Below are 25,098 nucleotides of genomic sequence, written 5' to 3'. Positions count from 1 at the left end.
AGCAAACCTGCTTATGTGGAATGAGAAACACAGAGAATAACCCACTGCCCTCAGAGAAGGGAATAATCAGGAAGTGCATTGGAATCAGGCTCTTGGCACCACAGCTGTCGGGTGTATCAGCGTCCCCACCCCCATCCCCATGCTGGTACCTGCATCCTCTCCAGGAGCCCAGTGAGGGCCTGTTGCCAGGTCAGGGAGTGCATGTACTGCTCCGTATTGATGATGCTGATCTCCCTCTCCAGTTCAGGAATGATGGCTCCTGTCCTCCATCCATGGCGCAGCATGAGGTCCTGGGCATGATGGCAGAAGTAAGGGAGAGAGGGAGTCAGTGAGCCTTGGTGGGCTGAGCTTTATCCAGTGGGGATGGTGTTATATTCATAATCTGAGATGAGATGGATGCTACTTTGAATGACAGGGATGGCAGTTGAGAGTTTAGAATGCTCCCAGGTGCTGTGAGCCAGGGGTAAACGTCAGTTAGCCCCACCCTATAAATATATATATACCCCTCACAGCTACATTGGAGGAGGTCTCTGGACTCAGAGGCTGATAAGATCACAGATCTCTGAATTGGAGACTGGTGCAAGCCTCTGTGGCTCAACCTGGGCAGTGGGTGGCTGAAGGGTGGTTGAAGAAGAAGAGGGTAGGAATAAGCCTAAATCTATTTCCTTGCTAGACTGTGAGAGCCAGTGAACCATCAACATTATTGGTGAGAGAGCTGAGAGAATAAAGACCATCAATATATCTGCAGCAATATCCTTCCCTATTCTCTGGCTTGGCTGTGGCCAGGTCTGGCCAGAGATAGAAAGAGGTGAAGATCTCAAGCCTCCACCAGCTTAGTAGCCTCCAGTCCTGATTATTAATTAGTCTAATTGATAATAGAACAATAGGGTTTCCAATCCCCATTTCTTGACCCTGTTATCCTTTTCCCTACCAATAGATAAAAGAGTGTTCAATAACAAGTACCTTCCTGAGTGGTCTTTCTATCATGGCCCTTGGGAAGGCAGTCAGATCCTGAATATTACCCAAAGCTGATCAATAGCCCATTACCAATCTGTCCAACCCCAGGTTGGGCCTGGAGAGGTTAACCATCTAACATCTCAAGGGTCCTTACTTGGGCAGCTGTTAAAGGAATTTCTAACAGATTATCAACCAAACCTGTCAGAGAGAAGGGGATATTTTATAGCAGCAGCCAGGGTGATAGGAGTAGGTGTTCCTCCCCACCAACTGCAGCTGAGGAGATCATAGACAGATACACATCATCACAATCATTATGCATATATCTCTCTCTACCCACATATTTCTTTAACAATGGCGATGGCCAAGAGAATACAGGGGAGGCCAGGCCAGGCCAGGCCATGGGCTCTGGTCCCTTTCACTCCCTTATGCCACAGGCCCTTAACCACATTATCTGCTACTGGGCTCTGCCAGCAGAAGGAACTACTAAAACATTTGATGTTTACCTGCCCAAGAGCCATTTGAGTCTATTGTACCCGCTGAGCTTGGAGTGGGGGGATGTGAAGTAGGGGATGAGGGCAGAAAGGGCTACTCACTGCAAGGTCACTATAAAGGTGGTCCCCAAAATAGAGCACTCGGGACCCCCGCCAGCCAGTCAGATGTAGGAAGTCGAACAGATTTCCCTGAAAGCACAAGAAGGTCAGAGTTAACAAAACAACACTTTGGGGACAGCCCTCTGGTGTTCCCTGCCAACATGTGAATTCCCAACCTCATCCAGCTCACTCTTTCCTCTGGCTCATCCTCTGTGGGTTTCAGCTGCCTTTAGTCCCTGTGATCCTAGATGCCGGGTGGCTTTTAAGGTCCAGAATGTGCTGTTCCCAGGCAGTGGCCTTTGCCCTCTCTGTCACCTCAGATTCCATGAAAAAAACTGATAACTCTTAGGCTCTAAGGTCCCAAATCCCAGGAAACCAAACTGTCCTTTCCCAAGGTTCCCCCAAGCTTTTCTCAGTACTAGCATTTCTTCTCCCCAACAGGTTAACAGAAGGCCCAGGACCACCCTATCCTGGGGGTGCTGGGGGCCCTGGGAAGTCAACTCCCCACCAGAAAGCCATAGGACAAGTGTCCCTGAGTAGAAAGATGCCTTGTAACTCTCAGGAAAGCTCTGTGAATCTTAACCTCTTCTCACAAGCCCAGAAAAGTCTGGAGAGCCAGAGAACACACTCCCCAGTGTAGACTCTCCTGACATACTCAGTTTTTATCCCAGAATAAGCTACAATCAAGCTCGTGGGAAAGAGGCAAGCCCAGGCTTCACATAAACCAGCCTCTGGGCCAAATGCTACATTCCAAAAAGTCAACCCAGGCGTGGGCAGGACATGGGTTGGTGAGTGACCCAGCCTCTCCTACAGTAGCCCCTCCAAGATCCCTGGCCCCAGGGAAAAGCCATTGAGTTGGCTAGCAGCCATGTGGAGGCCACCCAGAGCACCCAGAACACTTTCTGGCTTGCATGGGAAGTGGAAAAGGGATGAGGCACGCATGGGTAGCCTGCAGGTTTTGCCAGACCTCTAAATGTGCTATAGGCATCAAATCCATTCCAGCCTTCCTTCTGGGATAGCTAGGCAGGTAGAAACAGCCCAGAACAACTAGAGAGCCTGTCTCCTCTCTCAACTACGCCCAATGCCTGCCCTGCCTCTTTACTTCTCAAGGCAGAGAAATGTGGCTGAGTTTTTCCAAACTCAGTTTTCCATGGCCAATCCAGTTCCAGCCCTAACACACACCATACAGCCAGATTCATTCTCTTGTCCTGTGTAGTGTGTGAACAACACACAGACAGACAGACACACACACACAAACACACACTCCCCTGTCTACCTTCTAAATACAAAAGGCTGTGCTAGGTGCTGGGGTAGATACAAAGTTTAGATGAGATACGTTATAGTTGGGGGGGGGCAAAAACTAGGTGACAATATATGTGGTGGTATACGTGGTTTGTTAGAGAATAATAAAATGAAGCACTAATGGGAGTTCTGAGGAAGATTGCAACCTGCAAGCAGAAAGGAAGGGAGGGCTTCATGGAAAAGGTGGCATTTGAAGTGGGCTTTGAAGATGAGGAAGAGAGGGAAGGCAGGCATTGAAGGACTGGGGATGGAGGAGGGAAAGCCCAGTGCATGTGCTAGATTAGAGGAATCTAGTTTGGCCAGACAGTAAGGAATCAATCAGTATTATGTGCCTCCTATGTGCCAGGCACTGTGCTAAGTACTAGAGTAAGGAAAAGAGTAATAGAGTATGACCTGTCCCCAAAGCCTTTGTGCAGTTTTAAGTTATAAAAGCTAGAATCTGTACAAAGACTTTGGGACACTCTGTATTAGGTGAGAATGGAAAGGTATGGAAGTGCCTAACTGGAGAAGGCCTTGAAGGTCTGGCAGATAAGTGAATTAAACTCAGTGGACAATAGGGAGCTACTGAAGATTTCTGAGCAGATATGGACATAAGAGATTTTATTCTAGTTACAATATTTGGGATGGATTGTGGAAGGGTGTGTGTGGAGGGAGGGATGAGACATTATTTCAGGCTTGTAGTAAAAAGGATTTATAATAGAGAGACAGAAGTATGGGTGAAGGGGAAGCCGATGAATGTGCTAAATATTTCAGAGATGGAATGAAAAGAGGCCTAATGTGGAAGGTGAAGGAGAAAGAGATACCAGGGAATAACCCTAAGGACAGTCTATTTGAAGACTGGGTAAATGGTGGCCCCACTAACAGAAAATTAGGAGGGAAGATAATCTCAGTTTTCATATGCTGATTTAGAGGTAGAGATCCAGATAGAGGTATCCTAGAAGCAGCTAGAAATGACAGCCTAGAACTCAGAAGGGGTCATGCTAGAAATAAAGATTTTGGGAAGTACCTACAGAGATAAGGAAGTTGAAGCCACAGACTAGTGGATCAAGAAGTAAAGGAGAGAATATAAGAAGAGGACACAAGGCCCAAGGACAGAAGTCTGGATCCAGTTGGAGAGAAGATGATTCAGTGGAGAAGATGGAAAAGACCTTTAGTGTATGTTCTCTCTGAAGACAAAGGAGGAGTCAGTATCCAGCAGGAGAAGACAGTTAACTTTGTCAAGGGCTGCAGTGAGCTAAAGATGAAAAACGAAAAAAAAGTGTGATTAGATTTGTTGCTTTCAGGTCAGTGGTGATTTTGGAGTAGGGATTGGGTGAAAAGCTAAATTGCAAAGGGTTAAGAAGAGACTGGGTGGTGAGAAATAAGAATAAGTATTTTATTTATGTAGATAGTGCTTTAAGATTTACAAAGCACTAACAGATGTTATCTCACTTGATCCTCTCAACAACTCAGTGGCATTATTATATAGAAGATGAAACTGAGGCTGAGAGAACTTTAGTGACTGGCCCAAGGTTACACAGCTAATACATGTCTAAAGATGTGATCTCAGGGCTTCCACTCTCCCAGGCCAGGATCCTATCCTCTGGGTCATCTTGTTGCCTACAAGTATTAGACAAATAATTTTTTCAAGAAATTTGGCCATGAAGGAGAAAAGACAGAAGGGTCAAGAAAGAGCTTTTTTAGGATCAGAGAGACTTGAATATGTTTTTAGGGAGGCAGGAAGAAATTTAAAGGAAGAAATTAGAAATGTATAAGACCATTTCCTTCTCCAGCTCATTTTACAGATGAGGAAACTGAGGCAAGCAGGGTTAAGTGATTTGCCCAGGGGAACACAGCTCATTTGTGTCTAAAGTTAGATCTGAACTCATAAAAACAAGTCTTCCTGACTCCAGGCCCAGCACTCTATGCACTACAGTGCTACCTCATTGCCTCCTTCCTTGTTTGGTCTACCTTCCTCCAGTCTCCCAAATCACTTTGGTGGCTTTATAGAGTCTAGATTGCACTGGGAAGAGAAGCAAGAGTTGAAACCAGGTCTTCCTGACTCCAAGGCCAGGCCTCTCTCCACTATACTGCATAGTACACCTAAAATTAAGGTAAGAAAAATATTAGCATCACTGAGATGTTCTGACAGAATTCCAATTCCCATTGTACATATGACTAGGATTCCTGAAATCCAGTTTGGGGGAAAATGGTCCAAAGAATTAGAGCAGGTACAAGGTTTAAGACAGAGGACCTTTAGGGATGGGACATTGGATTTCTGTCGAACTTTAAGATTTTGGATTTTGTTTTTGCGTGTCCATTTCACTTTTATTAAAGCATATAAGTCTTCAGAAACCAAACTCCTCGCACTGAGGTATGGTCAAATGTAGAATCTGTCAAATTCAGTGACAAGTTATTGACTTTAAATAGTAGCTGTAAGAATGACCAATATATGTTCTTTATTACAACTGTCCTCATGCTGCGAGTCAGGCTGGAATTCAGGCTACAGATCTCTACTGGGCCTCGGAACGTCTTCTTCCTAGGACCGCCTAAACTCTGTGGCTGAGGGCTGTCCTCTGCGGCTATCAAATGAGGTGTTGCTAAGAGCTTTGCAAACCTTCAGATGCCATGTACATTGGACACTGCCATCCCCCTTTCCAACAACTTTTCCAATGGCTGGCATCTACCTGGGATGTGCTTAAGGGCCAGGTTCTCAGGCAGAACCAGAGCTCTAGTCTCGAGCCTTCTCCTCCACCCCGTCCTGTGGATTCCGTATCCTAACAGATTCTTCCTTCAGCTCTAGGCAGGGGGAGCTTAGGGGACCCAGGTGCCTCATTTCCCAGGACAGGAAAGCTACAAGCTTCTAGTCACGTGTCAGAGTTCATGTGCTAACTCAGGAGCACATTCCTATTTACACCTTACTCCCCTCAAATGAGAAGAGCAGAGATTTGAGGCTCCTGGGACTGCTGGAAACTAGTCTTGAGCCCTGGATTTCTGAATTCCTGACCTAGGCTAACCTTGTTAATCCCCTTTGTTTAGAGCAGGTCCAGCTAAACCCGTTATAAAACCTCAATCCACCCTAGGTATTATATCTACTTCTGTTTGCCAAGTAGCTTTCCTTCCTTGGGAGCAAACCAATCCATCCACCTGACTCTAAGGAAAAGGAGTTAGCTTTCCTCTTTTTAAATCCGTATTTTCTGTCTTAGTAACAACACAGTAACAAGACAGAGGGGCAAGGGCTAGGCAACTGGGGTACAGTGACTTGCCCAGGGTCACACAGCCAGGAAGTGTCAGGTCACATTTGAACTCAGGACCTCCCATCTCCAGGCCTGGTGCTCTACCCACTGTGCCATGCACATAGTTATTTTCCATAGTTATTTTCCAGGGTCACATTCTGTGTGCAGTTAACACTGAGGTTGGGTCCTGGGCCTTGCAGAGTTTGGGTCAGTGTGGCTGACAGAAGGCTGACTCTTGGAGTTAAGTTGGGAGACCTCTGCAGGTCAGGCTGGGACAGCATCCTCACCTAATCTGGGGACTAACTGAAAGGGAGCCCTTCTCTCCCTACCCCACCCCTGCCCTCTTGTTCCTTGTGCTAACCCCCAGGCTCTCTGGCTGCCCCTTGTCCCCAACTTGGTATTTTTGACCTCAGTCTCTGGTCATTCATTCTACCTAAGGGCCCAAGGATGGCTCTGAACTCTGTGGTTCAGTCAAATTGGCCTTCTTGGTCTTAACGTACAATGTTCCATTTCCTTCCTCCATGCATTTGCACTAGCTATCCCCCATGCCTAGAATTTATTTCTTCCCCATCTTTGCCTCTTTAGAATCCCTGGTTGCTTTTTTTTTGTTTTTTTAAACCCTTACCTTCCATCTTGGAGTCAATACTGTGTATTGGCTCCAAGGCAGAAGAGTGGTAAGGGTAGGCAATGGGAGTCAAGTGACTTTCCCAGGGTCACACAGCTAGGAAGTATCTCAGATCAGATTTGAACCCAGGACCTCCCACCTCTAGGCTTGGTTCTCTATCCACTGAGTCACTCAGCTGTTCTCCCTGGTTGCTTTTAAGACTCAACGGACTCCTATAGGAGATTTCCCCCGGTCCTACCAGCTGCTGGTTACCTTGTGTCTGGTTGGTATAAGCAAACCTATAAGAGTCTCCACTATTAGACCATAAGCTCTTTGGGGAGAGGAAGTGTTTCACTTTTGTCTTGTATCTCTGGTGCCTAGCCCAGTGCTCAGCCTAGGAGGTGTTTGATAAATGCTTAGCTAATTGGCTAGTCCTCCAGGTAGAGGACGAGTCTCGAGGCTGAGGGTCCTACTCTTTGAAGGTTCAATCTCAGTGGCTGTCCTGAGCCTTCCCACAAAGCCCCCACCTTCAGGAAGGACTTGTATGCCCATGTTTATGCCTCTTCCCTAACAGGAATGAAAAGAGACCTCTGCCTGCTACTGGTCCATCGAGACCTCTTACAACCCCACATTTCTCTGGCCTCCTCCGTCCTGGTCCTGTCTTGCTCGCATGCCCACTGCCTGATGGCCAGGTGCCACTGTGGGCACGAGGGCTTCCTCTTTGGCCCTTCTCTCCTGATTGCTTATTTAGAGCTGGAAGGGATCTCGAAGAACATCTACCCACCCCATCTTACCTGCCGATAGATCTTTCCCTTTTCCAAGTGGTTGATTTTGTCCCACTGCAGAACGCCACTTTCATCCAGTTTTCTAAAAGGCCTGGGGCGAAGGTGGTGGGTAGATGGGGAGAAAAAAGAAGAAACACTGGCTCAGTCACCATGGCTGGGAGTCATTAGGAAGCGCGACGGCTATTCTATCTTCCCTACCAGTATAGGATGCAGATGAATGATTCTGAGATTCAGAAAGGACCATGACAAGAGAGCCATTGTTCCTAGGCCCTGCTGGTCAGAGTGGCCCTCTGAGCGGAGTGGGGGCGAGTCTGCAGGTCTGGCTTGGGCAGCAGCCTCACTTTAGCTGTCTAGACTACCTGAGAGAGCATGACTGAAAGGGAAGCTCCTCTATGAGAACTTCTTACTGTTCTGCAGAGCTAGCCCACAAAGGTCAGCCGTTGTGACCCTCCAGACAGACAGCTCCAAAGAGAAATACCGACAGAGCCTGGGAAGCATTTTTCCTCCCAAAGTAAACAGGATGAAGCTGATGGGCCCACCCAACCCTGTGGCCTGAAGGTTAAGTAGCCCACAGACAGCGGGGCTGATGGATGCTCCCTTGCCCAGATATGCCATGGCGAATGGTCGGCTCTGTCAGCTGGGCCTGAGAGTCACCCCAGCCCTCAGTTCCCCTTTCCTCCCAGGGCCAAAAGGAATGAGGAAGCAGCCCCAGCGGAGCCTGCAGGGAAGACAGAATGGAAGTCACACTTTCCCAGCTTCTTCAGGGTCACTGTGAGCACCCGAAGGCTTGGAGCTAGGGTGCCCATGCCCATGGGGTGGCCCATGTGAGAAGTGCATGAAGGGAAGTGGGCCCAGTTCCCAGGGGCCAGCAGGGTCAGGTTTCTTTCTGGGGACTTGGCTGCTTGGAGAAGGATTTGTGCTCCTTCCTATTCATTCCAGGAGACTGAGCAATCTTGGGGAGAGATTCCAAGCACATAATCCTTAGGGAGAAGGGGGCCAGAACCATCTCTCAGCACTCAGGTTGGAGAGGAAACATATTCATTAAACTGTATTCATAAACCTATATATTCATTAATTCTCCTCCTGGAGAAGTCCAGATACAAATGGGGGACTAGACTCATACATACAAAGGAAAAAGGGGGAAACAGCATTTCCTTTTTCTGAGAGGGTGGGAAAGAGGGCAGAGTGAGGACCTGAGCCCTCCCCAAAGGGTTCAGTAATTTGATGTCAGGGCCAGCCACATGGGATTCACCTCCTTACCGCCCTGCACTTCCACCCTCCAGTTTAGAGCCCATGGTTTAGAGACTCAGTTGTCCAGCAGGAGATATTTGGAGAAGGGAAGGAAGATTGGGAAACCCCAGAGAGTGCCCAGCTTACTTCCGTCTATCCGTGAAAAAGTTTGGCTTGTCTGCTCGGACAATGACTACATCAAAAAGATCGCGCCAGTCCTTGCCAACCATATGCTTCATCCCCTTGTCCCTGAGGATGACAATAGGCAGTAATCAGAAAAGGAAAGGAAAAGAAAAGAAAATAAAGAGTATTTTGTTTTATTTTTTTTTAAACCCTTATCTTCTGTCTTAGAAACAATATTGTGTATTGGCTCCAAGGCATAAGAGCAGTAAGGGCTAGGCAGTGGGGGTCAAGTGACTTGCCCAGGGTCACACAGCTAGGAAGTGTCTGATGCCAGATTTGAACCCAGGACCTCCCATCCCTAGGCCTGGCTCTCAATCCACTGAGCTACCTTTAGGCTCCTAGCTGCCCCCAAAAAGGAATATTTTAAAAAAAGAGAAGGGAAATCAGGAAATGGAGACATAAAGACAAATAACATATGATTCCCTTGCAAGTTCCTCCAGCACCTCTGCAAATCCTAATGAGATAATCTAGCTGAATTGTTGACTAGAATTTTGCAGAGTGAGGTTAGGGTTTTAGCATTTCGTTTTAGAATTTATTGTTATTTAGTCATTTCAGACACATGGACTCTTCCTGACGCGATTTGGAACTTCATTTGCAGAGATACTGAAATAGTTTGTCATTTTCTTCTCCAGCCTATTTTACAGATAAGGAAATCGAGGCAAACAGGGTTAAATAATTTGCCCAGGGTCACAGAGCTAGTAAGCGTCTGAGGCCAGATTTGAACTCAGGAAGATGACTTGACTCCAGGCCCAGTGCTTTGTGCATTATGGTGTCATCTGTGCCCTGTCTCAGCAGTGGGATTCCCTTACAGAGTAGTTTAGGCACTCTTTGGAGAGGTCTGTCCAAGTCTTCTTGTGCCTCTTGGGTCAGAACTGCCCCCTTCCCCTCGCCTGCAGGGTGGTGGAGTGTAGACCTCCTACAGAGAAATGGGTTTGGCTGTGTGATTTCAGAGCCAATGGGCAGAAGAATGAGGACTTTCCTCCGAAGGCTAAGCCACTGCTTACCCACAACTCAGCCGGCCAGAGAACACAACCCAAAAGCAACAGCCAAGTTCCTTCCCTACATGGTGGTGAGGAGGGGTCGCCGGGGGTTGGGGTGGGGGTGGCTGTAAAGAATCTAGGCCCTTGGATTCTGAATCCAGCTCCCTTCCTATCTGGAAGTAGTTTTTTCAGACAAGCCCTTAGTTAGCACTCAACAAACTTTTCATTCATTTGCCAGTCAGACACCAAGAAGGGGCAGAGACTCACACAAAGCTGAAGGGGCTATTGGTGATGAGGAAAAGCTTCTTGCCATGGTTGACCAGGCGGGTCAGGACAGCGTGTGTCTCATCTCCACGGAGAATGTACTTCTCTGGAAGAGAAAGGGAGAGCCATTGTGGCCGGTCAGTGCCCGGCTCAGCTGGGACTCTGCCTTCAGGATCATGGGGGCGCAGGGGTTCCTTCTCCCAGTGCCTTTCCTGGACTGGCAGAGCTACTCATTCTCTAATGCAAAACTCTCAATGAACTATTTACGTTAACTGCCTTGGCTCTGGGCCTCTCAGGCCAGACTCCAGGCCCCTCCTGTGTTTTTTCTAAAGGCACCTTTTGCTGCTTTAGAAAGACTTGGGAATGGCCTGGGAGAACCCAGAGAAGGCATCTCTGCCTCCCTGCTTCTCTTCACTCTAGGGCAGTGGGCAGAAGAGAGCCCTGCTCACCTGGAGGGACACGAAGGGACCCCTGGACAAGGGAAGAACTTGCCAAAGGATAGCCACAATGACTTAATCGCAAGTTCTTCTGCCCTTTCAAGTGTCCACAGATTTTCTGGCCGGGTCTAGGTAAAGGGCCTGGGGAGACCTGGAGCCTAAGGGAGAGCCCCCAGGGCCTAGCCTGGGGTCTGCTTACCCATGTCCTTCTCGATCCACTGGTACATCAAGCCCTTGATGTGGACATCTCGGATGGCATCCTAGAAAGCACAAACATTCATTTCTGAGCTTCCAAGACCTGGAGACTTTCCCAGCTCTCTATTCCCGGGCCAGGCAGGATTGTCTCCTGGGTTTTCTCCCCATCCTGCCTCAGAAGCTGCTAAGGGAAGGACCAAGGAGCCTGGGTACCTCTGGGGAGTTTAGGACCAATCCTCACCACCTGCTTTGGCCTGTGCCTCTAATTTAAAGTGAAGCCTCCCCTCTCCACGACAGAAATAAGTATATAAATGCTGCTGGAGGGTCCTGCTGGCAGTGAGGCCTTGGTGGTCTCAGGTGGAGCTGAGGCCTTCCTCCAGGGCCCACTCCTCACCGAGACATCCTTGTAGAGGTGCGTCTGGTCGAACTCCAGGTTGTGGGCAAGGAAGTGGTCAACCACGGAGGAGAGAAGGGCCATCTCAGGAAGCGAGAAGATATCCATGAACTGCTTGAGAGAGGGCCCCTGAGGAAGGGAAGGACGGGGAGAAGTGGGCTCATGAGGTCCAAAGGCCCCATCAGGGAAAGGTTCAGTGAAGAGTTCAAGCTGGAGGCAACTTCAGAGGCCTCCATCGCAGCCTCTCCTCCCAGATCTAGAAGAGGAAGCCCTCTCAGCTCCTCTGAGTTTATGAGAACCATCTGACCTTTTCCCAATCTGTATATCTGAATGCTCCTGGCCCCCCTCGCCAAACGGGAAGGGAAGTGCGGATCAAAACAGCATTTATCAAACACTCAGCCTGGTGCTTGGTCACCTCGGCCCGTGGGTGTCCGCTTTCACCATCTACAGCTACTTCCTGTCCTCTGGGTGTTCCCCAAGGACAGGGGCTGGGTTGTCTGTCCTGCCTCTCCCTCGCAATAATGGGGGCTGGGGGGGATGTGCGTCCTTGTGGGTGTTTGCAGGGCCCAGCCCCGGAGTGGTGCTATAGGCAGGTGCTCCACACACTCCTCGGGTTGAAGAACAGGTCAGACCTCCTCTGAGACAAAGGAGTGCACAGACAGGGCTGGTGAGAGATGAGAGTGCACACGCACACGCACACGCACACGCAGAGGCACCCCCTCACCCTCCAGACCTCATGTTTATTTACTTTTTTTTAACCCTTATCTTCCCTCTTAGAATCACTAGTGAGTATGAGTTCCAAGGCAGGAGAGTGGGAAGGGCACCAGTAAGCCTCTGAGGCCAAATGTGAGCCCAGGACCTTCTGTCTCCAGGCCCGGCTCTCTAGCCACCGAGCCAGGAGCTGCCCTTCACAACATGGTCTCTCTTTCCTGGCTCATCGGACATTATTCTCCCTCCTGCACTCCTGGACTCAAACAAAATCGCCTTCTCTCTGTTCCGAAACACATAATACTCCATCCTCGGTCCCTGGTGCCTTTGCCCTGGAATGCATTCCTTCCCTATCTGTGCCTCTTGGGTCCTTCTCTTCCTTTAAGATGACGCTCAGTACCATCTTGTGCATGAGGACTTCCCTGGTCCCACACTGCTAGACCCTCCCTCCCAAACTACACTGTCTCTAACTATGGTGCCTACACCGTATTTATACCCGCCACACACGCACTGACTCAGATCTCTACTTGTTTTTCCCATTGGAATGTCAATTCACAGTGAAGAAAGACTGTTTTGTCTTTGCATCCCTGGTGCCTAGCACAGTGCCTGGCATGGAGTAGGCACTCAACAGATAAATGCTGCCATCTGGCCTCAGACACTTCCTGGCTGTATGACCCTGAGCAAGTCACTTGACCCCCACTGCCCAGCCCTTCCTGCTCTTCTGCCTTAGAACCAAGAGGCAGTATTGATTCCGGAAGGTAAGGGTTTTACTCGGGGAAAAAAACAAAACAAAACTTCCCTTCCCACCCTTTTGCCTTGCCTTGGAACCCTGGATGCTAAGATGGAAGGGAAGGGCTTAAAAGCAAACAAACAAACAAACAGTAAATAAATGCTTGCTGCTAGATCCTGACAACCATCACCCAAAGGCAGGGGCTGGAAGAAGCCTGACAAGGAAAAAGCTCCAGGCAGGGAAGGAGATGAGGAAAGAGGTCACAACCGAGGCTCTGGAAGCCCCCCGACAGCAATGCCCCCTTTTTCTTACTCCCAGGAAAGCTGCAGAGCCCTCAAACGCTGACCAGGCCAGGCAAAGGTTTCCACACTCTGCCAGATGCGATACAACATGGAACACAATAGTATAAGACGTGGTCCGGCCTCTTACAGTGCTCATTCTCAAGAAGGCCAGCCCAGGCTTGGCCAAATGGGGCAGAGTGAAGAGGTGGTAGAGACAGACCGCCAGAGAGGAAGGGACAAACTGGCTGGGAAAGGCCCCCCAGACTGGCCGCCCCGTCATGCTCTGACGGGCAGGGTGAGGGCCTGCCACTGGCGGGGGGGCCACCTGGCCATGAGGGGGAATAACTCACAGACAGGGTCAAGAACTAGGCTGTGGGGGAGTTGTTTGCCAGGCCACAGGAAGGACTAATGCTGCCAACTATTTGGCATTTGGGGCCATTCCGAATGAGCTTAGTATTAGTGACGGAGGTACACAGGCACCTCCTCGAGCCGAGGACTAGGGTTCTGGCAGCGTCTTCCTTCTCCCAGCCCATGAAGATCCAACAAGGGATATGGACGGGGGACACTTCCCAGCGGTTCTTGTTCTGCCAGGGGGGATAAAGAGCCCACAAGGCAGTTGTTCCCATTTCTGTTTCTAGCCCTTAGACAGCCGTCGGGGTCCGGGATGGCAGGCAGGCAGGCAGGCACGTACTGAACGGTCACCTACTTCCCAGGCTGCCTGGGTTAGGGGCTGGGGGCAGCTCTAGGCGGCAGCAGTCCATCCTAGCTTGTTTGGTTTCCCCAAATGTTCTAAGCTCCCCAGAACAAACCTGAGGACACGCATTCCCTAGTCAAGCTGGGGAAAGCCAAGCCTCCGGCATTCTTTGGCTCCCCCCACCCCCATTTGGGGTATTTAGCCATAAAGCCTTCCTCCCCAACAGAAGGCAGAAAGAATTGGTCCTGCGCCTCTGGGAAGCGCCCCCAGACTCCACCAGCACAGACTGTCCAGCTAGTTTGACAGAGAAAATGCTCAAAGCCTTCCCCCTCTGCCGTATATCATATATCACGTTCTTAGGGAAAACAAAACCCAGAACAGGACGATCCTACTTTCTCCCCTTGAGGCCAGAGGTAAGCACTATGTATACTTCCCATGGGGGAAAGGGCATAGATTTTTTTTCTCAGACCCGACAAGGTCTTTCTTCTCAGTCACTGTACTTGGCGCTTGGGCAAAATCGGCAGGATCGAGGGTCTGGGGGGCAACTTGCCTCCCAGCCCCACTGAGGTTCTGGGGCTCAGCATAAGAGAGGTACAGAACTCACGGGGTTGCCCTGCCATCTCCCAACCAATGCAGGAACACTTCTCAGGGTCTGGGGAAGTTGGGGTGACACCAAAGCCTTCGAGACAGCTTTCCACGTGCACGCGAGAAGCCAACATCACTTCTTGGCCAAATCCTAGCTTTCTAGTCCAGCGACAAGCCGGATAAAGCAGAAGCAGTTTTCTGAGCCTGCGGAAGTTTGAGTCCCAGCTCCCCCGTGCTACTCTGCCTCTCGGGGCCCCAGGCGAGTACCTTGCCGTAGAAGTCACTCATCTGGTAGAGTGGGATGTGCTGGGTCCCCCCGTACAAGTCAATCACCTCTTCATCAGGAACAGGCTGGAGACCCCTAAGGAAAAAAAGGCTTTCTGGGTAGCTCAGTGGATTGAGAGCCAGGCCTAGAGACGGGAGGTCCCAGGTTCAAACCGGGCCTCAGACACTTCCCAGCTGTGTGACCCTGGGCAAGTCACTTGACCCCCATTGCCTACCCTTACCAATCTTCCACCTATAAGTCAATACACAGAAGTTAAGGGTTAAAAATAAAAAATAAAAAAATAAAAAAAAAAAGAAAGAAAAAAGGCTTTCTATTTTTAAGATAGGTTTTTGTTGTATCTTTTGTTCTGCATGGCTAAAATTCCCCCCTCACCCCTACCCCAGTATCCTCCCCTCTCTTCCTCTCAGAGACTTCTTCCTTATAGCAAACATTTTTTTTTTTTTTTTTTTGGTAAAGAAAAATAAGGGGGCGCTAGGTGGTTCAATGAATTGAGAGCCAAGTCTAGATACGGGAGGTCCTGGGTTCAAATCTAGCCTTCAGATACTTCTTAGCTGTGTGACCCTGGGCAAGTCACCGAACCCCCACTGCCTAGCCCTATCTATTCTTCTGCCTTGGAACCAATAATTACTGATTCTAAGACAGAAGGTCAAGATTTAAAAAAAATTAGCATTTGCTATTTTATATTATATTTATATTTGCTAGGAGGTAGCTAGATGGTTCAATGGATAGAGAGCCAGACCTGGATATGGGAGGTCCTGGGTTCAAATATAAACTCGGACACTTCCTGGCTGTGTGACCCTGGGCACTTAGTCCCCCTTGCCTAGTCTTTGCCATCTTCTGCCTTGCAATCAACAGACAGTATTGATTTTAAGACAGAAGGTGAGGGTTTAAAATAAAAAATTCCCAATCGATACATTGAGAAAATCTGACAATATCATGCCGTAGGAACAGGTTTTCTATGACCAGCTCAGAGAACATGAGCCAGGGTGGGCTGGTTCCCGAGCAGGAAGGCCGCCCGGGGCTCGGAGCTTCCTCTCCTCAGGCCTTCCTTTAGCTACGAGAAGGGAGCTTCATGTGGGAACCATCCAGCTGAGGAGGCCAGCGTGGATGCACAGGAGGCACAAGCCGGGCCGAGGCTGGGGCCAAGAATGAGAGAGAAAAACCAGACTGCTGGAATGTGTGTTTGTGTGCGTGTGTCTGGGTGTGGAGGGGTGCGTGGAAGAGAATATTAAATACACATAGGAGTAACGGGGTTTTTAAAACCCTTACCTTCTGTCCTAATAACAACTCCAAGACGGAAGGGCAAAGCTAGGCAAACAGGGAGAAGTGACTTGCCCAGGGTCACACAGTTAGGAAGTGTCTGAGGCCACATTTGAACCTGGTCCTCCCGACTTGGCCTGGTGTTCTCTCTATCCACTGAGCCATCTAGCCACCCCTGACATGTGTCAAAGACCCTAAGCCCAGGTGTCACTGCCAGGAGAAGTGAACATCAGATGCCTAAATGTTGCCAAATGAGCCCCGGGTTCAGAGTTGGAGGGCCTGGGCTGAAATCCTGCTTCTACTGACCCTGCGGTCTTCTAGGAAGTCTGGAAGAATTTCCTTCTCTGGGGGCTCAGAGCAGAGGACGGCCAAGGTCCCACCCAACTCCGAGTCCTCTGCTCCCAGGAGCGTTCCGGTTCTGGCCGAGGATCTCCCCAAAGGCCAGGGCGATCGCTCCTCTCCAGCTCTGACAAGCCCCCGAGGAGAATGTGTAAAGCCTAATCCAGATCCAGGCCTGAGAACAAGACCTTTCCGACTGACCTGTAGGCTGTTCCCAATTGGACGTAATGGAAAGCGTCAATCTTCATCAGGAGGCTCTGGCCAAGGAAGAGAGGCACACATCTCAAAGAGGGGCCGCAGTCAGGCTGGGGAGTTTATTTTTAAAAGCCAAGCCCTTATTAAAGTTGTAACAGTCCCTTTCCAGTGTGCTTATCTAACGTCCTCCTCGGCCGTTCACATCCCTTTTAAGAGCCTCTCCTGCTCTGGGAGAGGGGGGACTCACAAAAGAGAGAACATGGTTCTCTGGGGAAAAGGGAGGAACAGCCAGGGGAGCTCCCGAAGGCTTCTTATTTCTCAGGGGCCTTATTTCTCAAGCCTGACTTTTGGGAGACACGTGTTCTCATTTTAGTCAGGGAAGGCAGATCCCCCAAAGAACAGTCCAGGGGGGCAGCTGGAGAAGAATCCTCTAGGGGAGCTGAAGAAGAGCCTGTAGGCCAGAGTGGGGGACTCATTCTTCTAGGGCTGCAGCAGAGCGGAGCCCCTTCCAAGGACAGTGTCGAAGGCCACTCAGCAGCTTCTTCGTGTCCATCAACAAGGACATCTAAAGCACGACTGGCCTGAGCATTATTATACGTTCTTCTCCTTCCCACATCCTGTGGTCTCCCCAAACTGGCTCCTCCTCCTAGCTCCATGCCCCTGCACCCACTTTCTCCTCATGCTCAGCCTCCTCCTGCCTCTTGGCATCCCTAGTTTCCTTTAAAGTCGGCCTCAAGTGCCCCCTTTTTCTTGAAGTCTTTCCTAATCCCCCCCCCTCAGATTCTAGAAATGCCTTCCCTCTTCTCTCTAAGTGGATTTCAAAATATTTTTTACATACTTATTCACGTACAGGCTAGCTTGTGGAGGGAAGCGATGCTCTGATTTTTGTCTCTGGACCCTCAAGGCCCAGCACCTAGTAGGCACCTAGGAAGTGCTCACAGAGCGAGTGAACAAGGAAGCTCTAGGGGCAGGAAGCAAGCGAGGTTCCTTGGCTTTAAGCTTCCAGGGTCCTGGTCCTTGGTCTCTTCTTACCCAGGGAGAGTAACTATTGGATTGCTCTTCTAGGTGGGCCTTTCAAACAACGATTAGAAAATCCACATGGTATGTATTACCACGTTTTTTGTTTAAAAACAACAACCACCCCAAACCCCTTCCCTTCTGCCTTAGAACAATACTGTTATTTGTTCCAAGGCAGAAGAGTGGGAAGGCTAGGCAGTGGAGATTAAGTGACTTTCCCAGGGTCACACAGTTAAGAAGTGCCTGAGGTCACATTTGAACCCAGGACCTCCCATCTCTGGGCCTGATTCTCAATCAATTGAGCCATCTTGCTGCCCCATGCCTACATTTTTTAAAAAATCCTCACCTTCCACCTTAGAATCAATACTATGTGTTGGTTCTAAGGCAGAAGAGTGGTGAGGGCTGGGCAATGAGGGTTAGGTGACTTGCCCAGGGTCACACAGCTAAGAAATGTCTGAGGCCAGATTTGAACCTAGGACTTCCCATCTCTAGGTCTGGCTCTCAATCCACTGAGCTACCCAGCTGCCCCCACACCCCTACATTTTAATGAAAAATATTAAGATGTAAACTACCAGATTCTCAGAAGAAGAACATGAGTGAGAAATTATAAAGAAAAAGGAGTACTAGAGAGATGCCTACCCCAATGAAATCCAGGCTTTAGCAAAGCAAGGAAGATGTTCATATAGGAGACTGTCATCTTTCCAATAAAAGTTAATCCCAGGAGTAGGTAGGCAGCTCAGTGGATTGAGGGCCAGACCCAGAGATGGGAGGTCCTGGGTTCAAATCTGAACTCAGACACTTCCTGGCTGTGTGACCCTGGGCAAGTCACTTGACCCCCACTGCCTAGCCCTTGCTACTTTTCTACCTTGGAACTAATACATAGTATTGATTCTAAGGCAGAAGGTGAGGGTTTTAAAAAACGAACAAAAGTCACTCACCAGGGTCCAAGTCACTTCCAATGACATGAAATACCAACATATTAACCTCCTTAGATACTTCTTTATTTCTTTCTAGCCTAGCTGCCTCCACATTTTTCTCTCTGTCCTCTACCATTCTCTAGGCTAAATATTGAGATTATCAAAGTCCTGTAACCAAGTGCTTTCCTGCTCTGCCTAGCTTTGGAAAGAGCCCAGGAGAGGGCACATCTCTTAGTACCAGGCTGCTTCTTATACTACGCAGACACAGAAAGAGCTTGAGGTTGTGGTCCTGAGAGGTGGGCCAGTGAGCTAGCATGGGGGGAGGGAGAAGAACTTCTCCCTAGGGCCTTGGGTGGATTTGGAAGGAACATCAGGCGCCTGAACTCTCTGCTCTCCTGGAATTTCTGGAGTCTGATTTTCAGAGAAGACCTTGAGGCTCATGACCAACATTTAGCTGTCACTGAAAACAAAAACAAAAACTTCCTTGTACTCTATTCTGGCCCACTTCGGGCCAGATTGGAGCTGAAAGAATTGGACAATGGACAGGTTACAAGGGCAACTCCCCAGGGGAATTGTCACTGACCAGAGAACAGTGGATGTGGCGACTCTGGATGAAAGCACTTCCTATTACACAGAAAAAACAGGAGGGTCTGGGAGATTCCAGATCGGAAAACTATCCCAACAGACCCCCTTACCATCCTGCACATTCTATTCTGAGGCTCCAGACAAGTTCCTGAATTGGCAGGATGTCAGGAGAGTGTGCGGAAGAAAATAATAATAACAATCTGAATTACACACACACACATTTATTGTGAATATATATCTATCTCCTGTTCACTTTTGCATTTTATATACACACCTATAATCTCATTTGATCAATAGAATAACCCTTGGAGGCAGATACCACAGGTATAATTCTTATCTAGATGAGAAGACCCAGTCACAGAGAGATTAAATAACTTGCCCTTAGTCACACAACAAGCAGGTTTCAGAGATGAGATCTGAACTCAGGTCTCTTTTGACTCCCAGGGCCAAGCTTCGTTGAACCTCATGGAGGAAGCATAACTCCTTCTTACTCACCTTTTGCACATCATAGTGTAGGCCTCGAATGGCGAAGTCTGGGATGTAATTGTATTTTCTGATTTCTCCTGGGTACTGTATGGGGGACAGGGATAGTAGACACAGTGTGAATCTGAGGCAACAGCTTCAATGGCCTAAATAAAAATTTGTGTGTGATGTGGCTACGTGCCCTTTCACTGTAACCACAGTGGAAGAGGCAGAAGGCAAAGGCAAGGGGTGAGTAGGGTGCCTTCACCCAGAATCCAGGTGCTGTTTTGCGATACTGATCCCCATTATGCAGGAAAAGGAGGGGCAGAGAGGTGGGGGCCCATAGGAGAGGCACTGTGGCCCTTTAGGGATATGGAAGATATAGAGCTGGGCACTGGCTTAGGTTTGAGAAAGAGAGAAAGATGGAGAGAAAAAGAGAGAAGGAATCTCCGTGTTTTACCTTGTATTGCTCGATGAGGATCTCTCTGGCTGTGTTGAAAATCATGGAGTGTAACAGATCAGAGTATTGAGCTAAGGTATAGTCATAGTCGAACCCGTAGACCTCTACATCTCCCAGGCTGATCTCGTTGTTGGCATAGATGGCATTGGGGTTAAGGAGATTACAGACTTCAGGAGGAAGGAGGTCTGTAAGAAAGGAGGAAACAAGGTGTCAGACGAGCGATATTTAATTCCTTCTTCAGTTTCTCCTACCTTTTCCAGAAAGATATAAACCTGTCAGCAACCCCACTGAGTCCCTTCTTAATCCTGCTCCAAAGACAAACTGAACATTTAACTTCTCCCCATCTTCAATGAATGCAATGGGTTTTCTTTATGCCTCCAAGATGGATGAGGAGACTAAACTAATGGACCTAAACAGTCAGGATTACTTGTTTTTTGGCCTTCAGAATAAGAATATGCTGAGTGGCCACATGGGGAACCCTCCCAAATGGCTTCCCTCTCCCCACTAACCAGGATAAAGTAGGTGACTGACGTTCTCACAGTTTGGGACCAAATCCAAGTGGCTCTGGGGCTCTTCCTGGCTGAAGCTCAGCTCTTTCCCAGACTCCCTTTGCTTTGCTGGCATTGTTTGGACAGGTTGTGGCTCCAAACCACAGCTTATTCCACTCTCCATACCTCCCTCTCTCCAACCTCCAGGAAGCCAAGATTTTAAAATGTCTAAGAAGGGTTATGAATGTTGCCATTATTCTGCAACTCGAGTTTGGTCCTCCTGGTGTGTGCCCTTCTCTCTCTCCCATCTGGTTTCCCTGATTCCCCAGGGACATGGGTGAAATGGCAATTAACAGGTAGGACTTCCAGAGTATGGATGGAGGTGAGTGGCTTGCAAGAGAGTCTCCTCTAATTCAATTTTCTTCTAAGAGCCTCCCAGCCAGAACCCTTGCTGATCACATTTCCGTGTATCCAGGCTGGCCAAGAACATTGCTAATTGAGTCAGTCAGGTGTATGTGAGAGTGGCCTGGCTTTGTTGGACTATTACTCAGTCCTTCCCATCTCTCCTTGAGTTTAAATGATGGCAGTCTGGCCCACTTTCCAGTTCCCAGATGGGCACTATAGGAAGCCTTAGCCCCTAGAGTCCAAGGACACAGAAGGAGGTAACTAAAGACTTGGTCTGTATGAAACCTGATTTGTTGGCTACTTGGCAGTGGATCTTTTGTTATTTGCAGCCCAGTTGCAGGGTTATGTATAAGGTCAAATTTCCAGGGTTTACTCAGCTTAGTGCCTGGCTTACAGTAAGTACTAAAATACTTTTTTAATACATTCATTTACCATTCAAACTTCCGTAGAAAGTAAAGGAAAGACAAGAGAGAAGACCTGCCTTATACGTTTATTTAGATAAGATAAACTGCAAAATGTAACAAGGGTCAGTCCTGAGAGTAGATGGCTTTCCTATTCGCTGGTATCCCAGGCAACTCAGTTGTGGGATCCTATATCATATAGCATTGATACCTACACCTGCAAACTTTTTTCTAAATAAGACATTAACTTTGGCCTAGAGTAGTTAAAGTGCATTTTGTTCCAAAAGTTTGACTTGGGGAATCTTCAAGTCTAGTTGAGAAGTTTATGCCACCTTCATTGTGGTTGACTCAAATGTGGCTCTCAAGATTTAAGGCTTTCCACTATCCCTGTACTTTTTTTTTTTTTAAAACCCTTAACTTCTGTGTATTGGTTCCTTGGTGGAAGAGTGGTAAGGGTGGGCAATGGGGGTCAAGTGACTTGCCCAGGGTCACACAGCTGGGAAGTGTCTGAGGCCGGTTTTAAACCTAGGACCTCCCGTCTCTAGGCTTGGCTCTCAATCCACTGAGCTACCCAGCTGCCCAAGTCCCTGTACTTTTAAAGATAAAAAGCTGGTAGTGTTCAACACTAAATCCTCGAGGGCATTAAGAAGCACAAAAGATTTCCAAGGTCTTTTTTGCCCTCCCTCCCTCCACCCTGTCAAAAATCTTGCTGTTAAAGAGTCAAAAATAGAGATGTTCTGATTGCTACACACTTACACATCTTTTGAAGATTGTATAGAATGGGGTAAGGAGGAAGTAAGGCTACTCCTAAGGCTCTCGGTGCCTGATGGCGGCATCCTTTCCTCAGGAAAACCTTTATGTCCTTTTCAATACTTTTTGGAGCCCCAGGAAACTTCAGATCATTTGATACACCATAGGCAGTTATTGAGACAGAAAATCCAGAATAGGCATACCAGACCCTCCACCTCATCTTCCATCAACATATTTAATTGGTTCCTCAAAAACAATTTTCTCTAAAACAAAGGAACTCTGATTGCCTTCCCACAGCGTTTGTGTGTGATCATTCTCAGCCTAGCCTCCCTCCTAGGTCACCAAATCAAATTATCTCAGGTCCATAGCTAGGGTCAGCTATCTCTCAGATTCCAGTAGCAGCTTTTCTCTATATTCAGCAGTTAGTAAATGTCGGCCTCTTGACACAGCCCTTATTCTGCCACCAGCTTCTTAAAATATCTTGCAGATATCCGTAATTTCTCTTTTTCCCCAGACATATTCTAAGTGACTATTAGATAGTTTGGTGAGAGACTAGGAGAATAGTTGGTGGATTTGAGTCAACTAGAAACTCGATAAAACAATCCTAAATTTAAAAAAGGCTAACCCATATTTAAAGTCAGTGCATGTGTGTATATGTACATATACATACATACATACGTAGTTGCCCAAGCAATGTTATAGTATCTGAGGTTTTGAGTTTTAATTAGGACATATGTTATGGTGAAACAATGTTGCCTGAGGTGAACTTGGGAGGCATAAGCCTTCTCCCCCTCTAGCCCAGTTGTTGTGTTGAGCCCCTCTGGCAGGCCCATGAAGCTTTATCCAAAAAAACTACCTGGCTGTACCTTTAAAAGGTATGGTGTGAAATGCTTCAACCCTGGATCAGAACAGTCTTGGCTTTGCTAGCACGACCACTGAGCTGGGCACCCTTAGTGTCTCATAAATTCATATCATGCTCCTTTCTCCAGGAGCCCCAAACCAAATTTAGTGTGAAAGCCTTAGCTGTTAAAATGACTGAAATCCTATCTTATTTGTAAGGGTCTGTATACTTTTCAGAATACTTTCAATTTTCATTGGAGTCTTACTCCTGAGAGGGAGATAAGGTCAGTATTCTCCTAAGAATCCTTATCTTCCTTCAAAGCTAAACTCAGGAGTCATTTCCTCCTCAAAAGCTTCCTTGATCTACTAGGTATTAATGCTTTCTCCTTCCTCAAATTATTTTGTATGATTTGCTTATCTGCATATATATAGTACTCCCTCTCCCCAGTAGAATATAAGCCTCTGGAGGTTAGACTGGTTTATGTTTTTTGTCTTTGTAACCCCCACCCTAGAACAGTGTCTTGTGCACTTGAATGCTGAATTGAATCATATAGGGAAATGAGCAAGAATGGGATAAAGAAATTATCCCAGGGATTACCTAAGGTCACATGAATAGTCTTTCACCAGGTGGACATAGGTTATACTCTGACTCTGCTTGGATCTAAAAGGGACTGTAGGAAGAGTTCTGCTCTAGGAATCGGGCACTAATAATAGTGAAGGGTGCAACATTTACATCTCGGAATGCCTTAGATGGATAGCATCTAATCAGTCAACCTCAGTCTCCATTCTAGGTCGTCAAATTAAATTATCCCAGGTCCAGAGCGAGGGTCAGCTCCCTTTCAGACCCCAGTAGCAGCTTCTTTCTCTAATCAACAGTCAACCTCTAGACACAGCCCTTATTCTGTCATCAGCTTCCTAAAATGTCTTGCAGATATCTATCAATTCTTTTTATATCCAGCCATATTCTGGATGGCTATTAGATAGTTTGGTGAGAGAATATAGGGCAAGTCTGGGAGGGAGAATAGTTGGTTGATTTGAGTCAAGTAAGTAGAAACTTGATGCTCCAGATTAGGGGTACAATCCTAAATTAAAGAAAAAAATCCAACCCATGTTTAAAGTTAGTGTTCTTAGTAGCAGCTTAGTTTCAGGATGACCTTATACTAATTAGTGTAGTTAAAACAAAATTAAATCTGGGTGTGCTTATTGAAGGCGCTCTGACCTTCACCATCACCCAATTTCTACAAAGGATGCATGAGAAGTTTCCAAGGGAGATTAAAGTATATAAATATATGACCCTTTCCATATATATACATATATACACACACATACATACATACATATATGTATATATATATTATTGGAAAGAGGTTTGCGAAAATTTGATGGTTAAACAAAAAATCAAGATAATGTATGGACCTGCCTGAAAGAGCAGCCAGGCTATACTACCAGGGGATGAGAATGCTTTCATACCTTAACCTTTAATCCTCCAGGTTTAGTTTATCCCATCAGGATCTCCAATGGACAATTTGTGTGCAGTCCTGCATTTTTCCAGACCCTAGGCACATGGCCAGAGAGCTCCAGAAGAGATCAAGAATAGGCTTGCGCCCCCACCCCTCATCCCCTTTCTTTTAAGGTGAGGTGGGTGGGAGTGGGAGGGGAAGGAGAAGCAAGAGAATGGATCTCACATGGTCTTCTGCCTCTGATGGATCTTAAGGAAGCTTTCTGTGGGGAGGTGGTGATCACTTGGAGATCTGAGTACCACATGTGTACTGGGACTGGGACTTAGAACAGTGGAGAGGTTAGGTAGTCCTGTGGCCAACCCAAGCCTACTCTGCCTATACTGAGCACATACTTCACTATAATCACCTCTGGTATTACTCTGCTGGTAGGAAGTGGACCAAGGAGACACAACCACCTGGGGCATCTTCTCCAAGCTAACTGCCAAAGCCTCTTCCCCTAGGGATGCTTTGTGACTTATGTCATCTTTGAAAGGGACCTTCGAAAGCCATATCAATCCAATCCCCTCATTTTGCAGAAGAGGAAACTGAGGCGCAAAGAGAGTTGCCCAAGACCACCCAGAGAATCCTGGCAGTAGGTCCCCTGCTTCTTAGTCCAGTGCAGTCTGTCCCTCTGCCCTCCCAAACTCTACCTATCCCTACTCTTACCGTGCACCAGCTTCCTCATCTCCCGGTACCTAGACCACAGGTAGGCGCTGGGCTCGGAAGACTGGGCGGCAGGGTTTGGGCCAGCGCTGCGCGGGGCAACCCGGTCAGGGGAGAAGCAGGAGGCACTGGCGCCGGGACAGTTGGCGCTGGGGCTGGTGGAGCCTGCACAGGAGGGGCTGGGGATCGAGGGACCGCAGCCCTGGCAAGAGGAAGCCGCCGCCGCCCGCTGCCAGCCGGGGACATCGTCTCCCCGGAGCCGTAACCAGCGGCATCCTGCCGCCCGTAGTCCTGCGCCTGCCATTCCTTCTGCCCACTGACCCGCTTCCCGGCCAAGTGCCTGCTCCTGCTCCGGCCTCAGCCACACCAGATGTGCTCCCGTCTGCTGCGGCCGCAT

General features: G+C 48.2%; 1 protein-coding gene across 1 annotated transcript in view; it reads right to left on the bottom strand.

Annotated features, from left to right (window-relative positions):
- Positions 1-25,098, bottom strand: part of NT5DC2 (5'-nucleotidase domain containing 2) — a 27,590-nt gene extending 2,492 nt beyond the window's left edge. Inside the window, exons 1-12 of the mRNA XM_044673613.1 lie at positions 24,705-25,098; positions 19,656-19,840; positions 19,229-19,303; positions 16,221-16,276; positions 14,402-14,495; positions 11,137-11,265; positions 10,747-10,807; positions 10,114-10,216; positions 8,831-8,932; positions 7,463-7,544; positions 1,551-1,637; positions 150-290 (exon numbers count right to left, since the gene is read on the bottom strand). Of these exons, the coding sequence (XP_044529548.1) occupies positions 150-290; positions 1,551-1,637; positions 7,463-7,544; positions 8,831-8,932; positions 10,114-10,216; positions 10,747-10,807; positions 11,137-11,265; positions 14,402-14,495; positions 16,221-16,276; positions 19,229-19,303; positions 19,656-19,840; positions 24,705-25,098 (1,509 nt within the window). The remainder of the gene's footprint in view (positions 1-149; positions 291-1,550; positions 1,638-7,462; positions 7,545-8,830; positions 8,933-10,113; positions 10,217-10,746; positions 10,808-11,136; positions 11,266-14,401; positions 14,496-16,220; positions 16,277-19,228; positions 19,304-19,655; positions 19,841-24,704) is intronic.

This window comes from Gracilinanus agilis, chromosome 1 (assembly GCF_016433145.1).
Source record: "Gracilinanus agilis isolate LMUSP501 chromosome 1, AgileGrace, whole genome shotgun sequence".
Classification (NCBI taxonomy): domain Eukaryota; kingdom Metazoa; phylum Chordata; class Mammalia; order Didelphimorphia; family Didelphidae; genus Gracilinanus; species Gracilinanus agilis.
The sequence above is the reverse complement of the archived record's forward strand: the minus strand, read 5'-3'. Positions and strand labels throughout refer to the sequence as shown.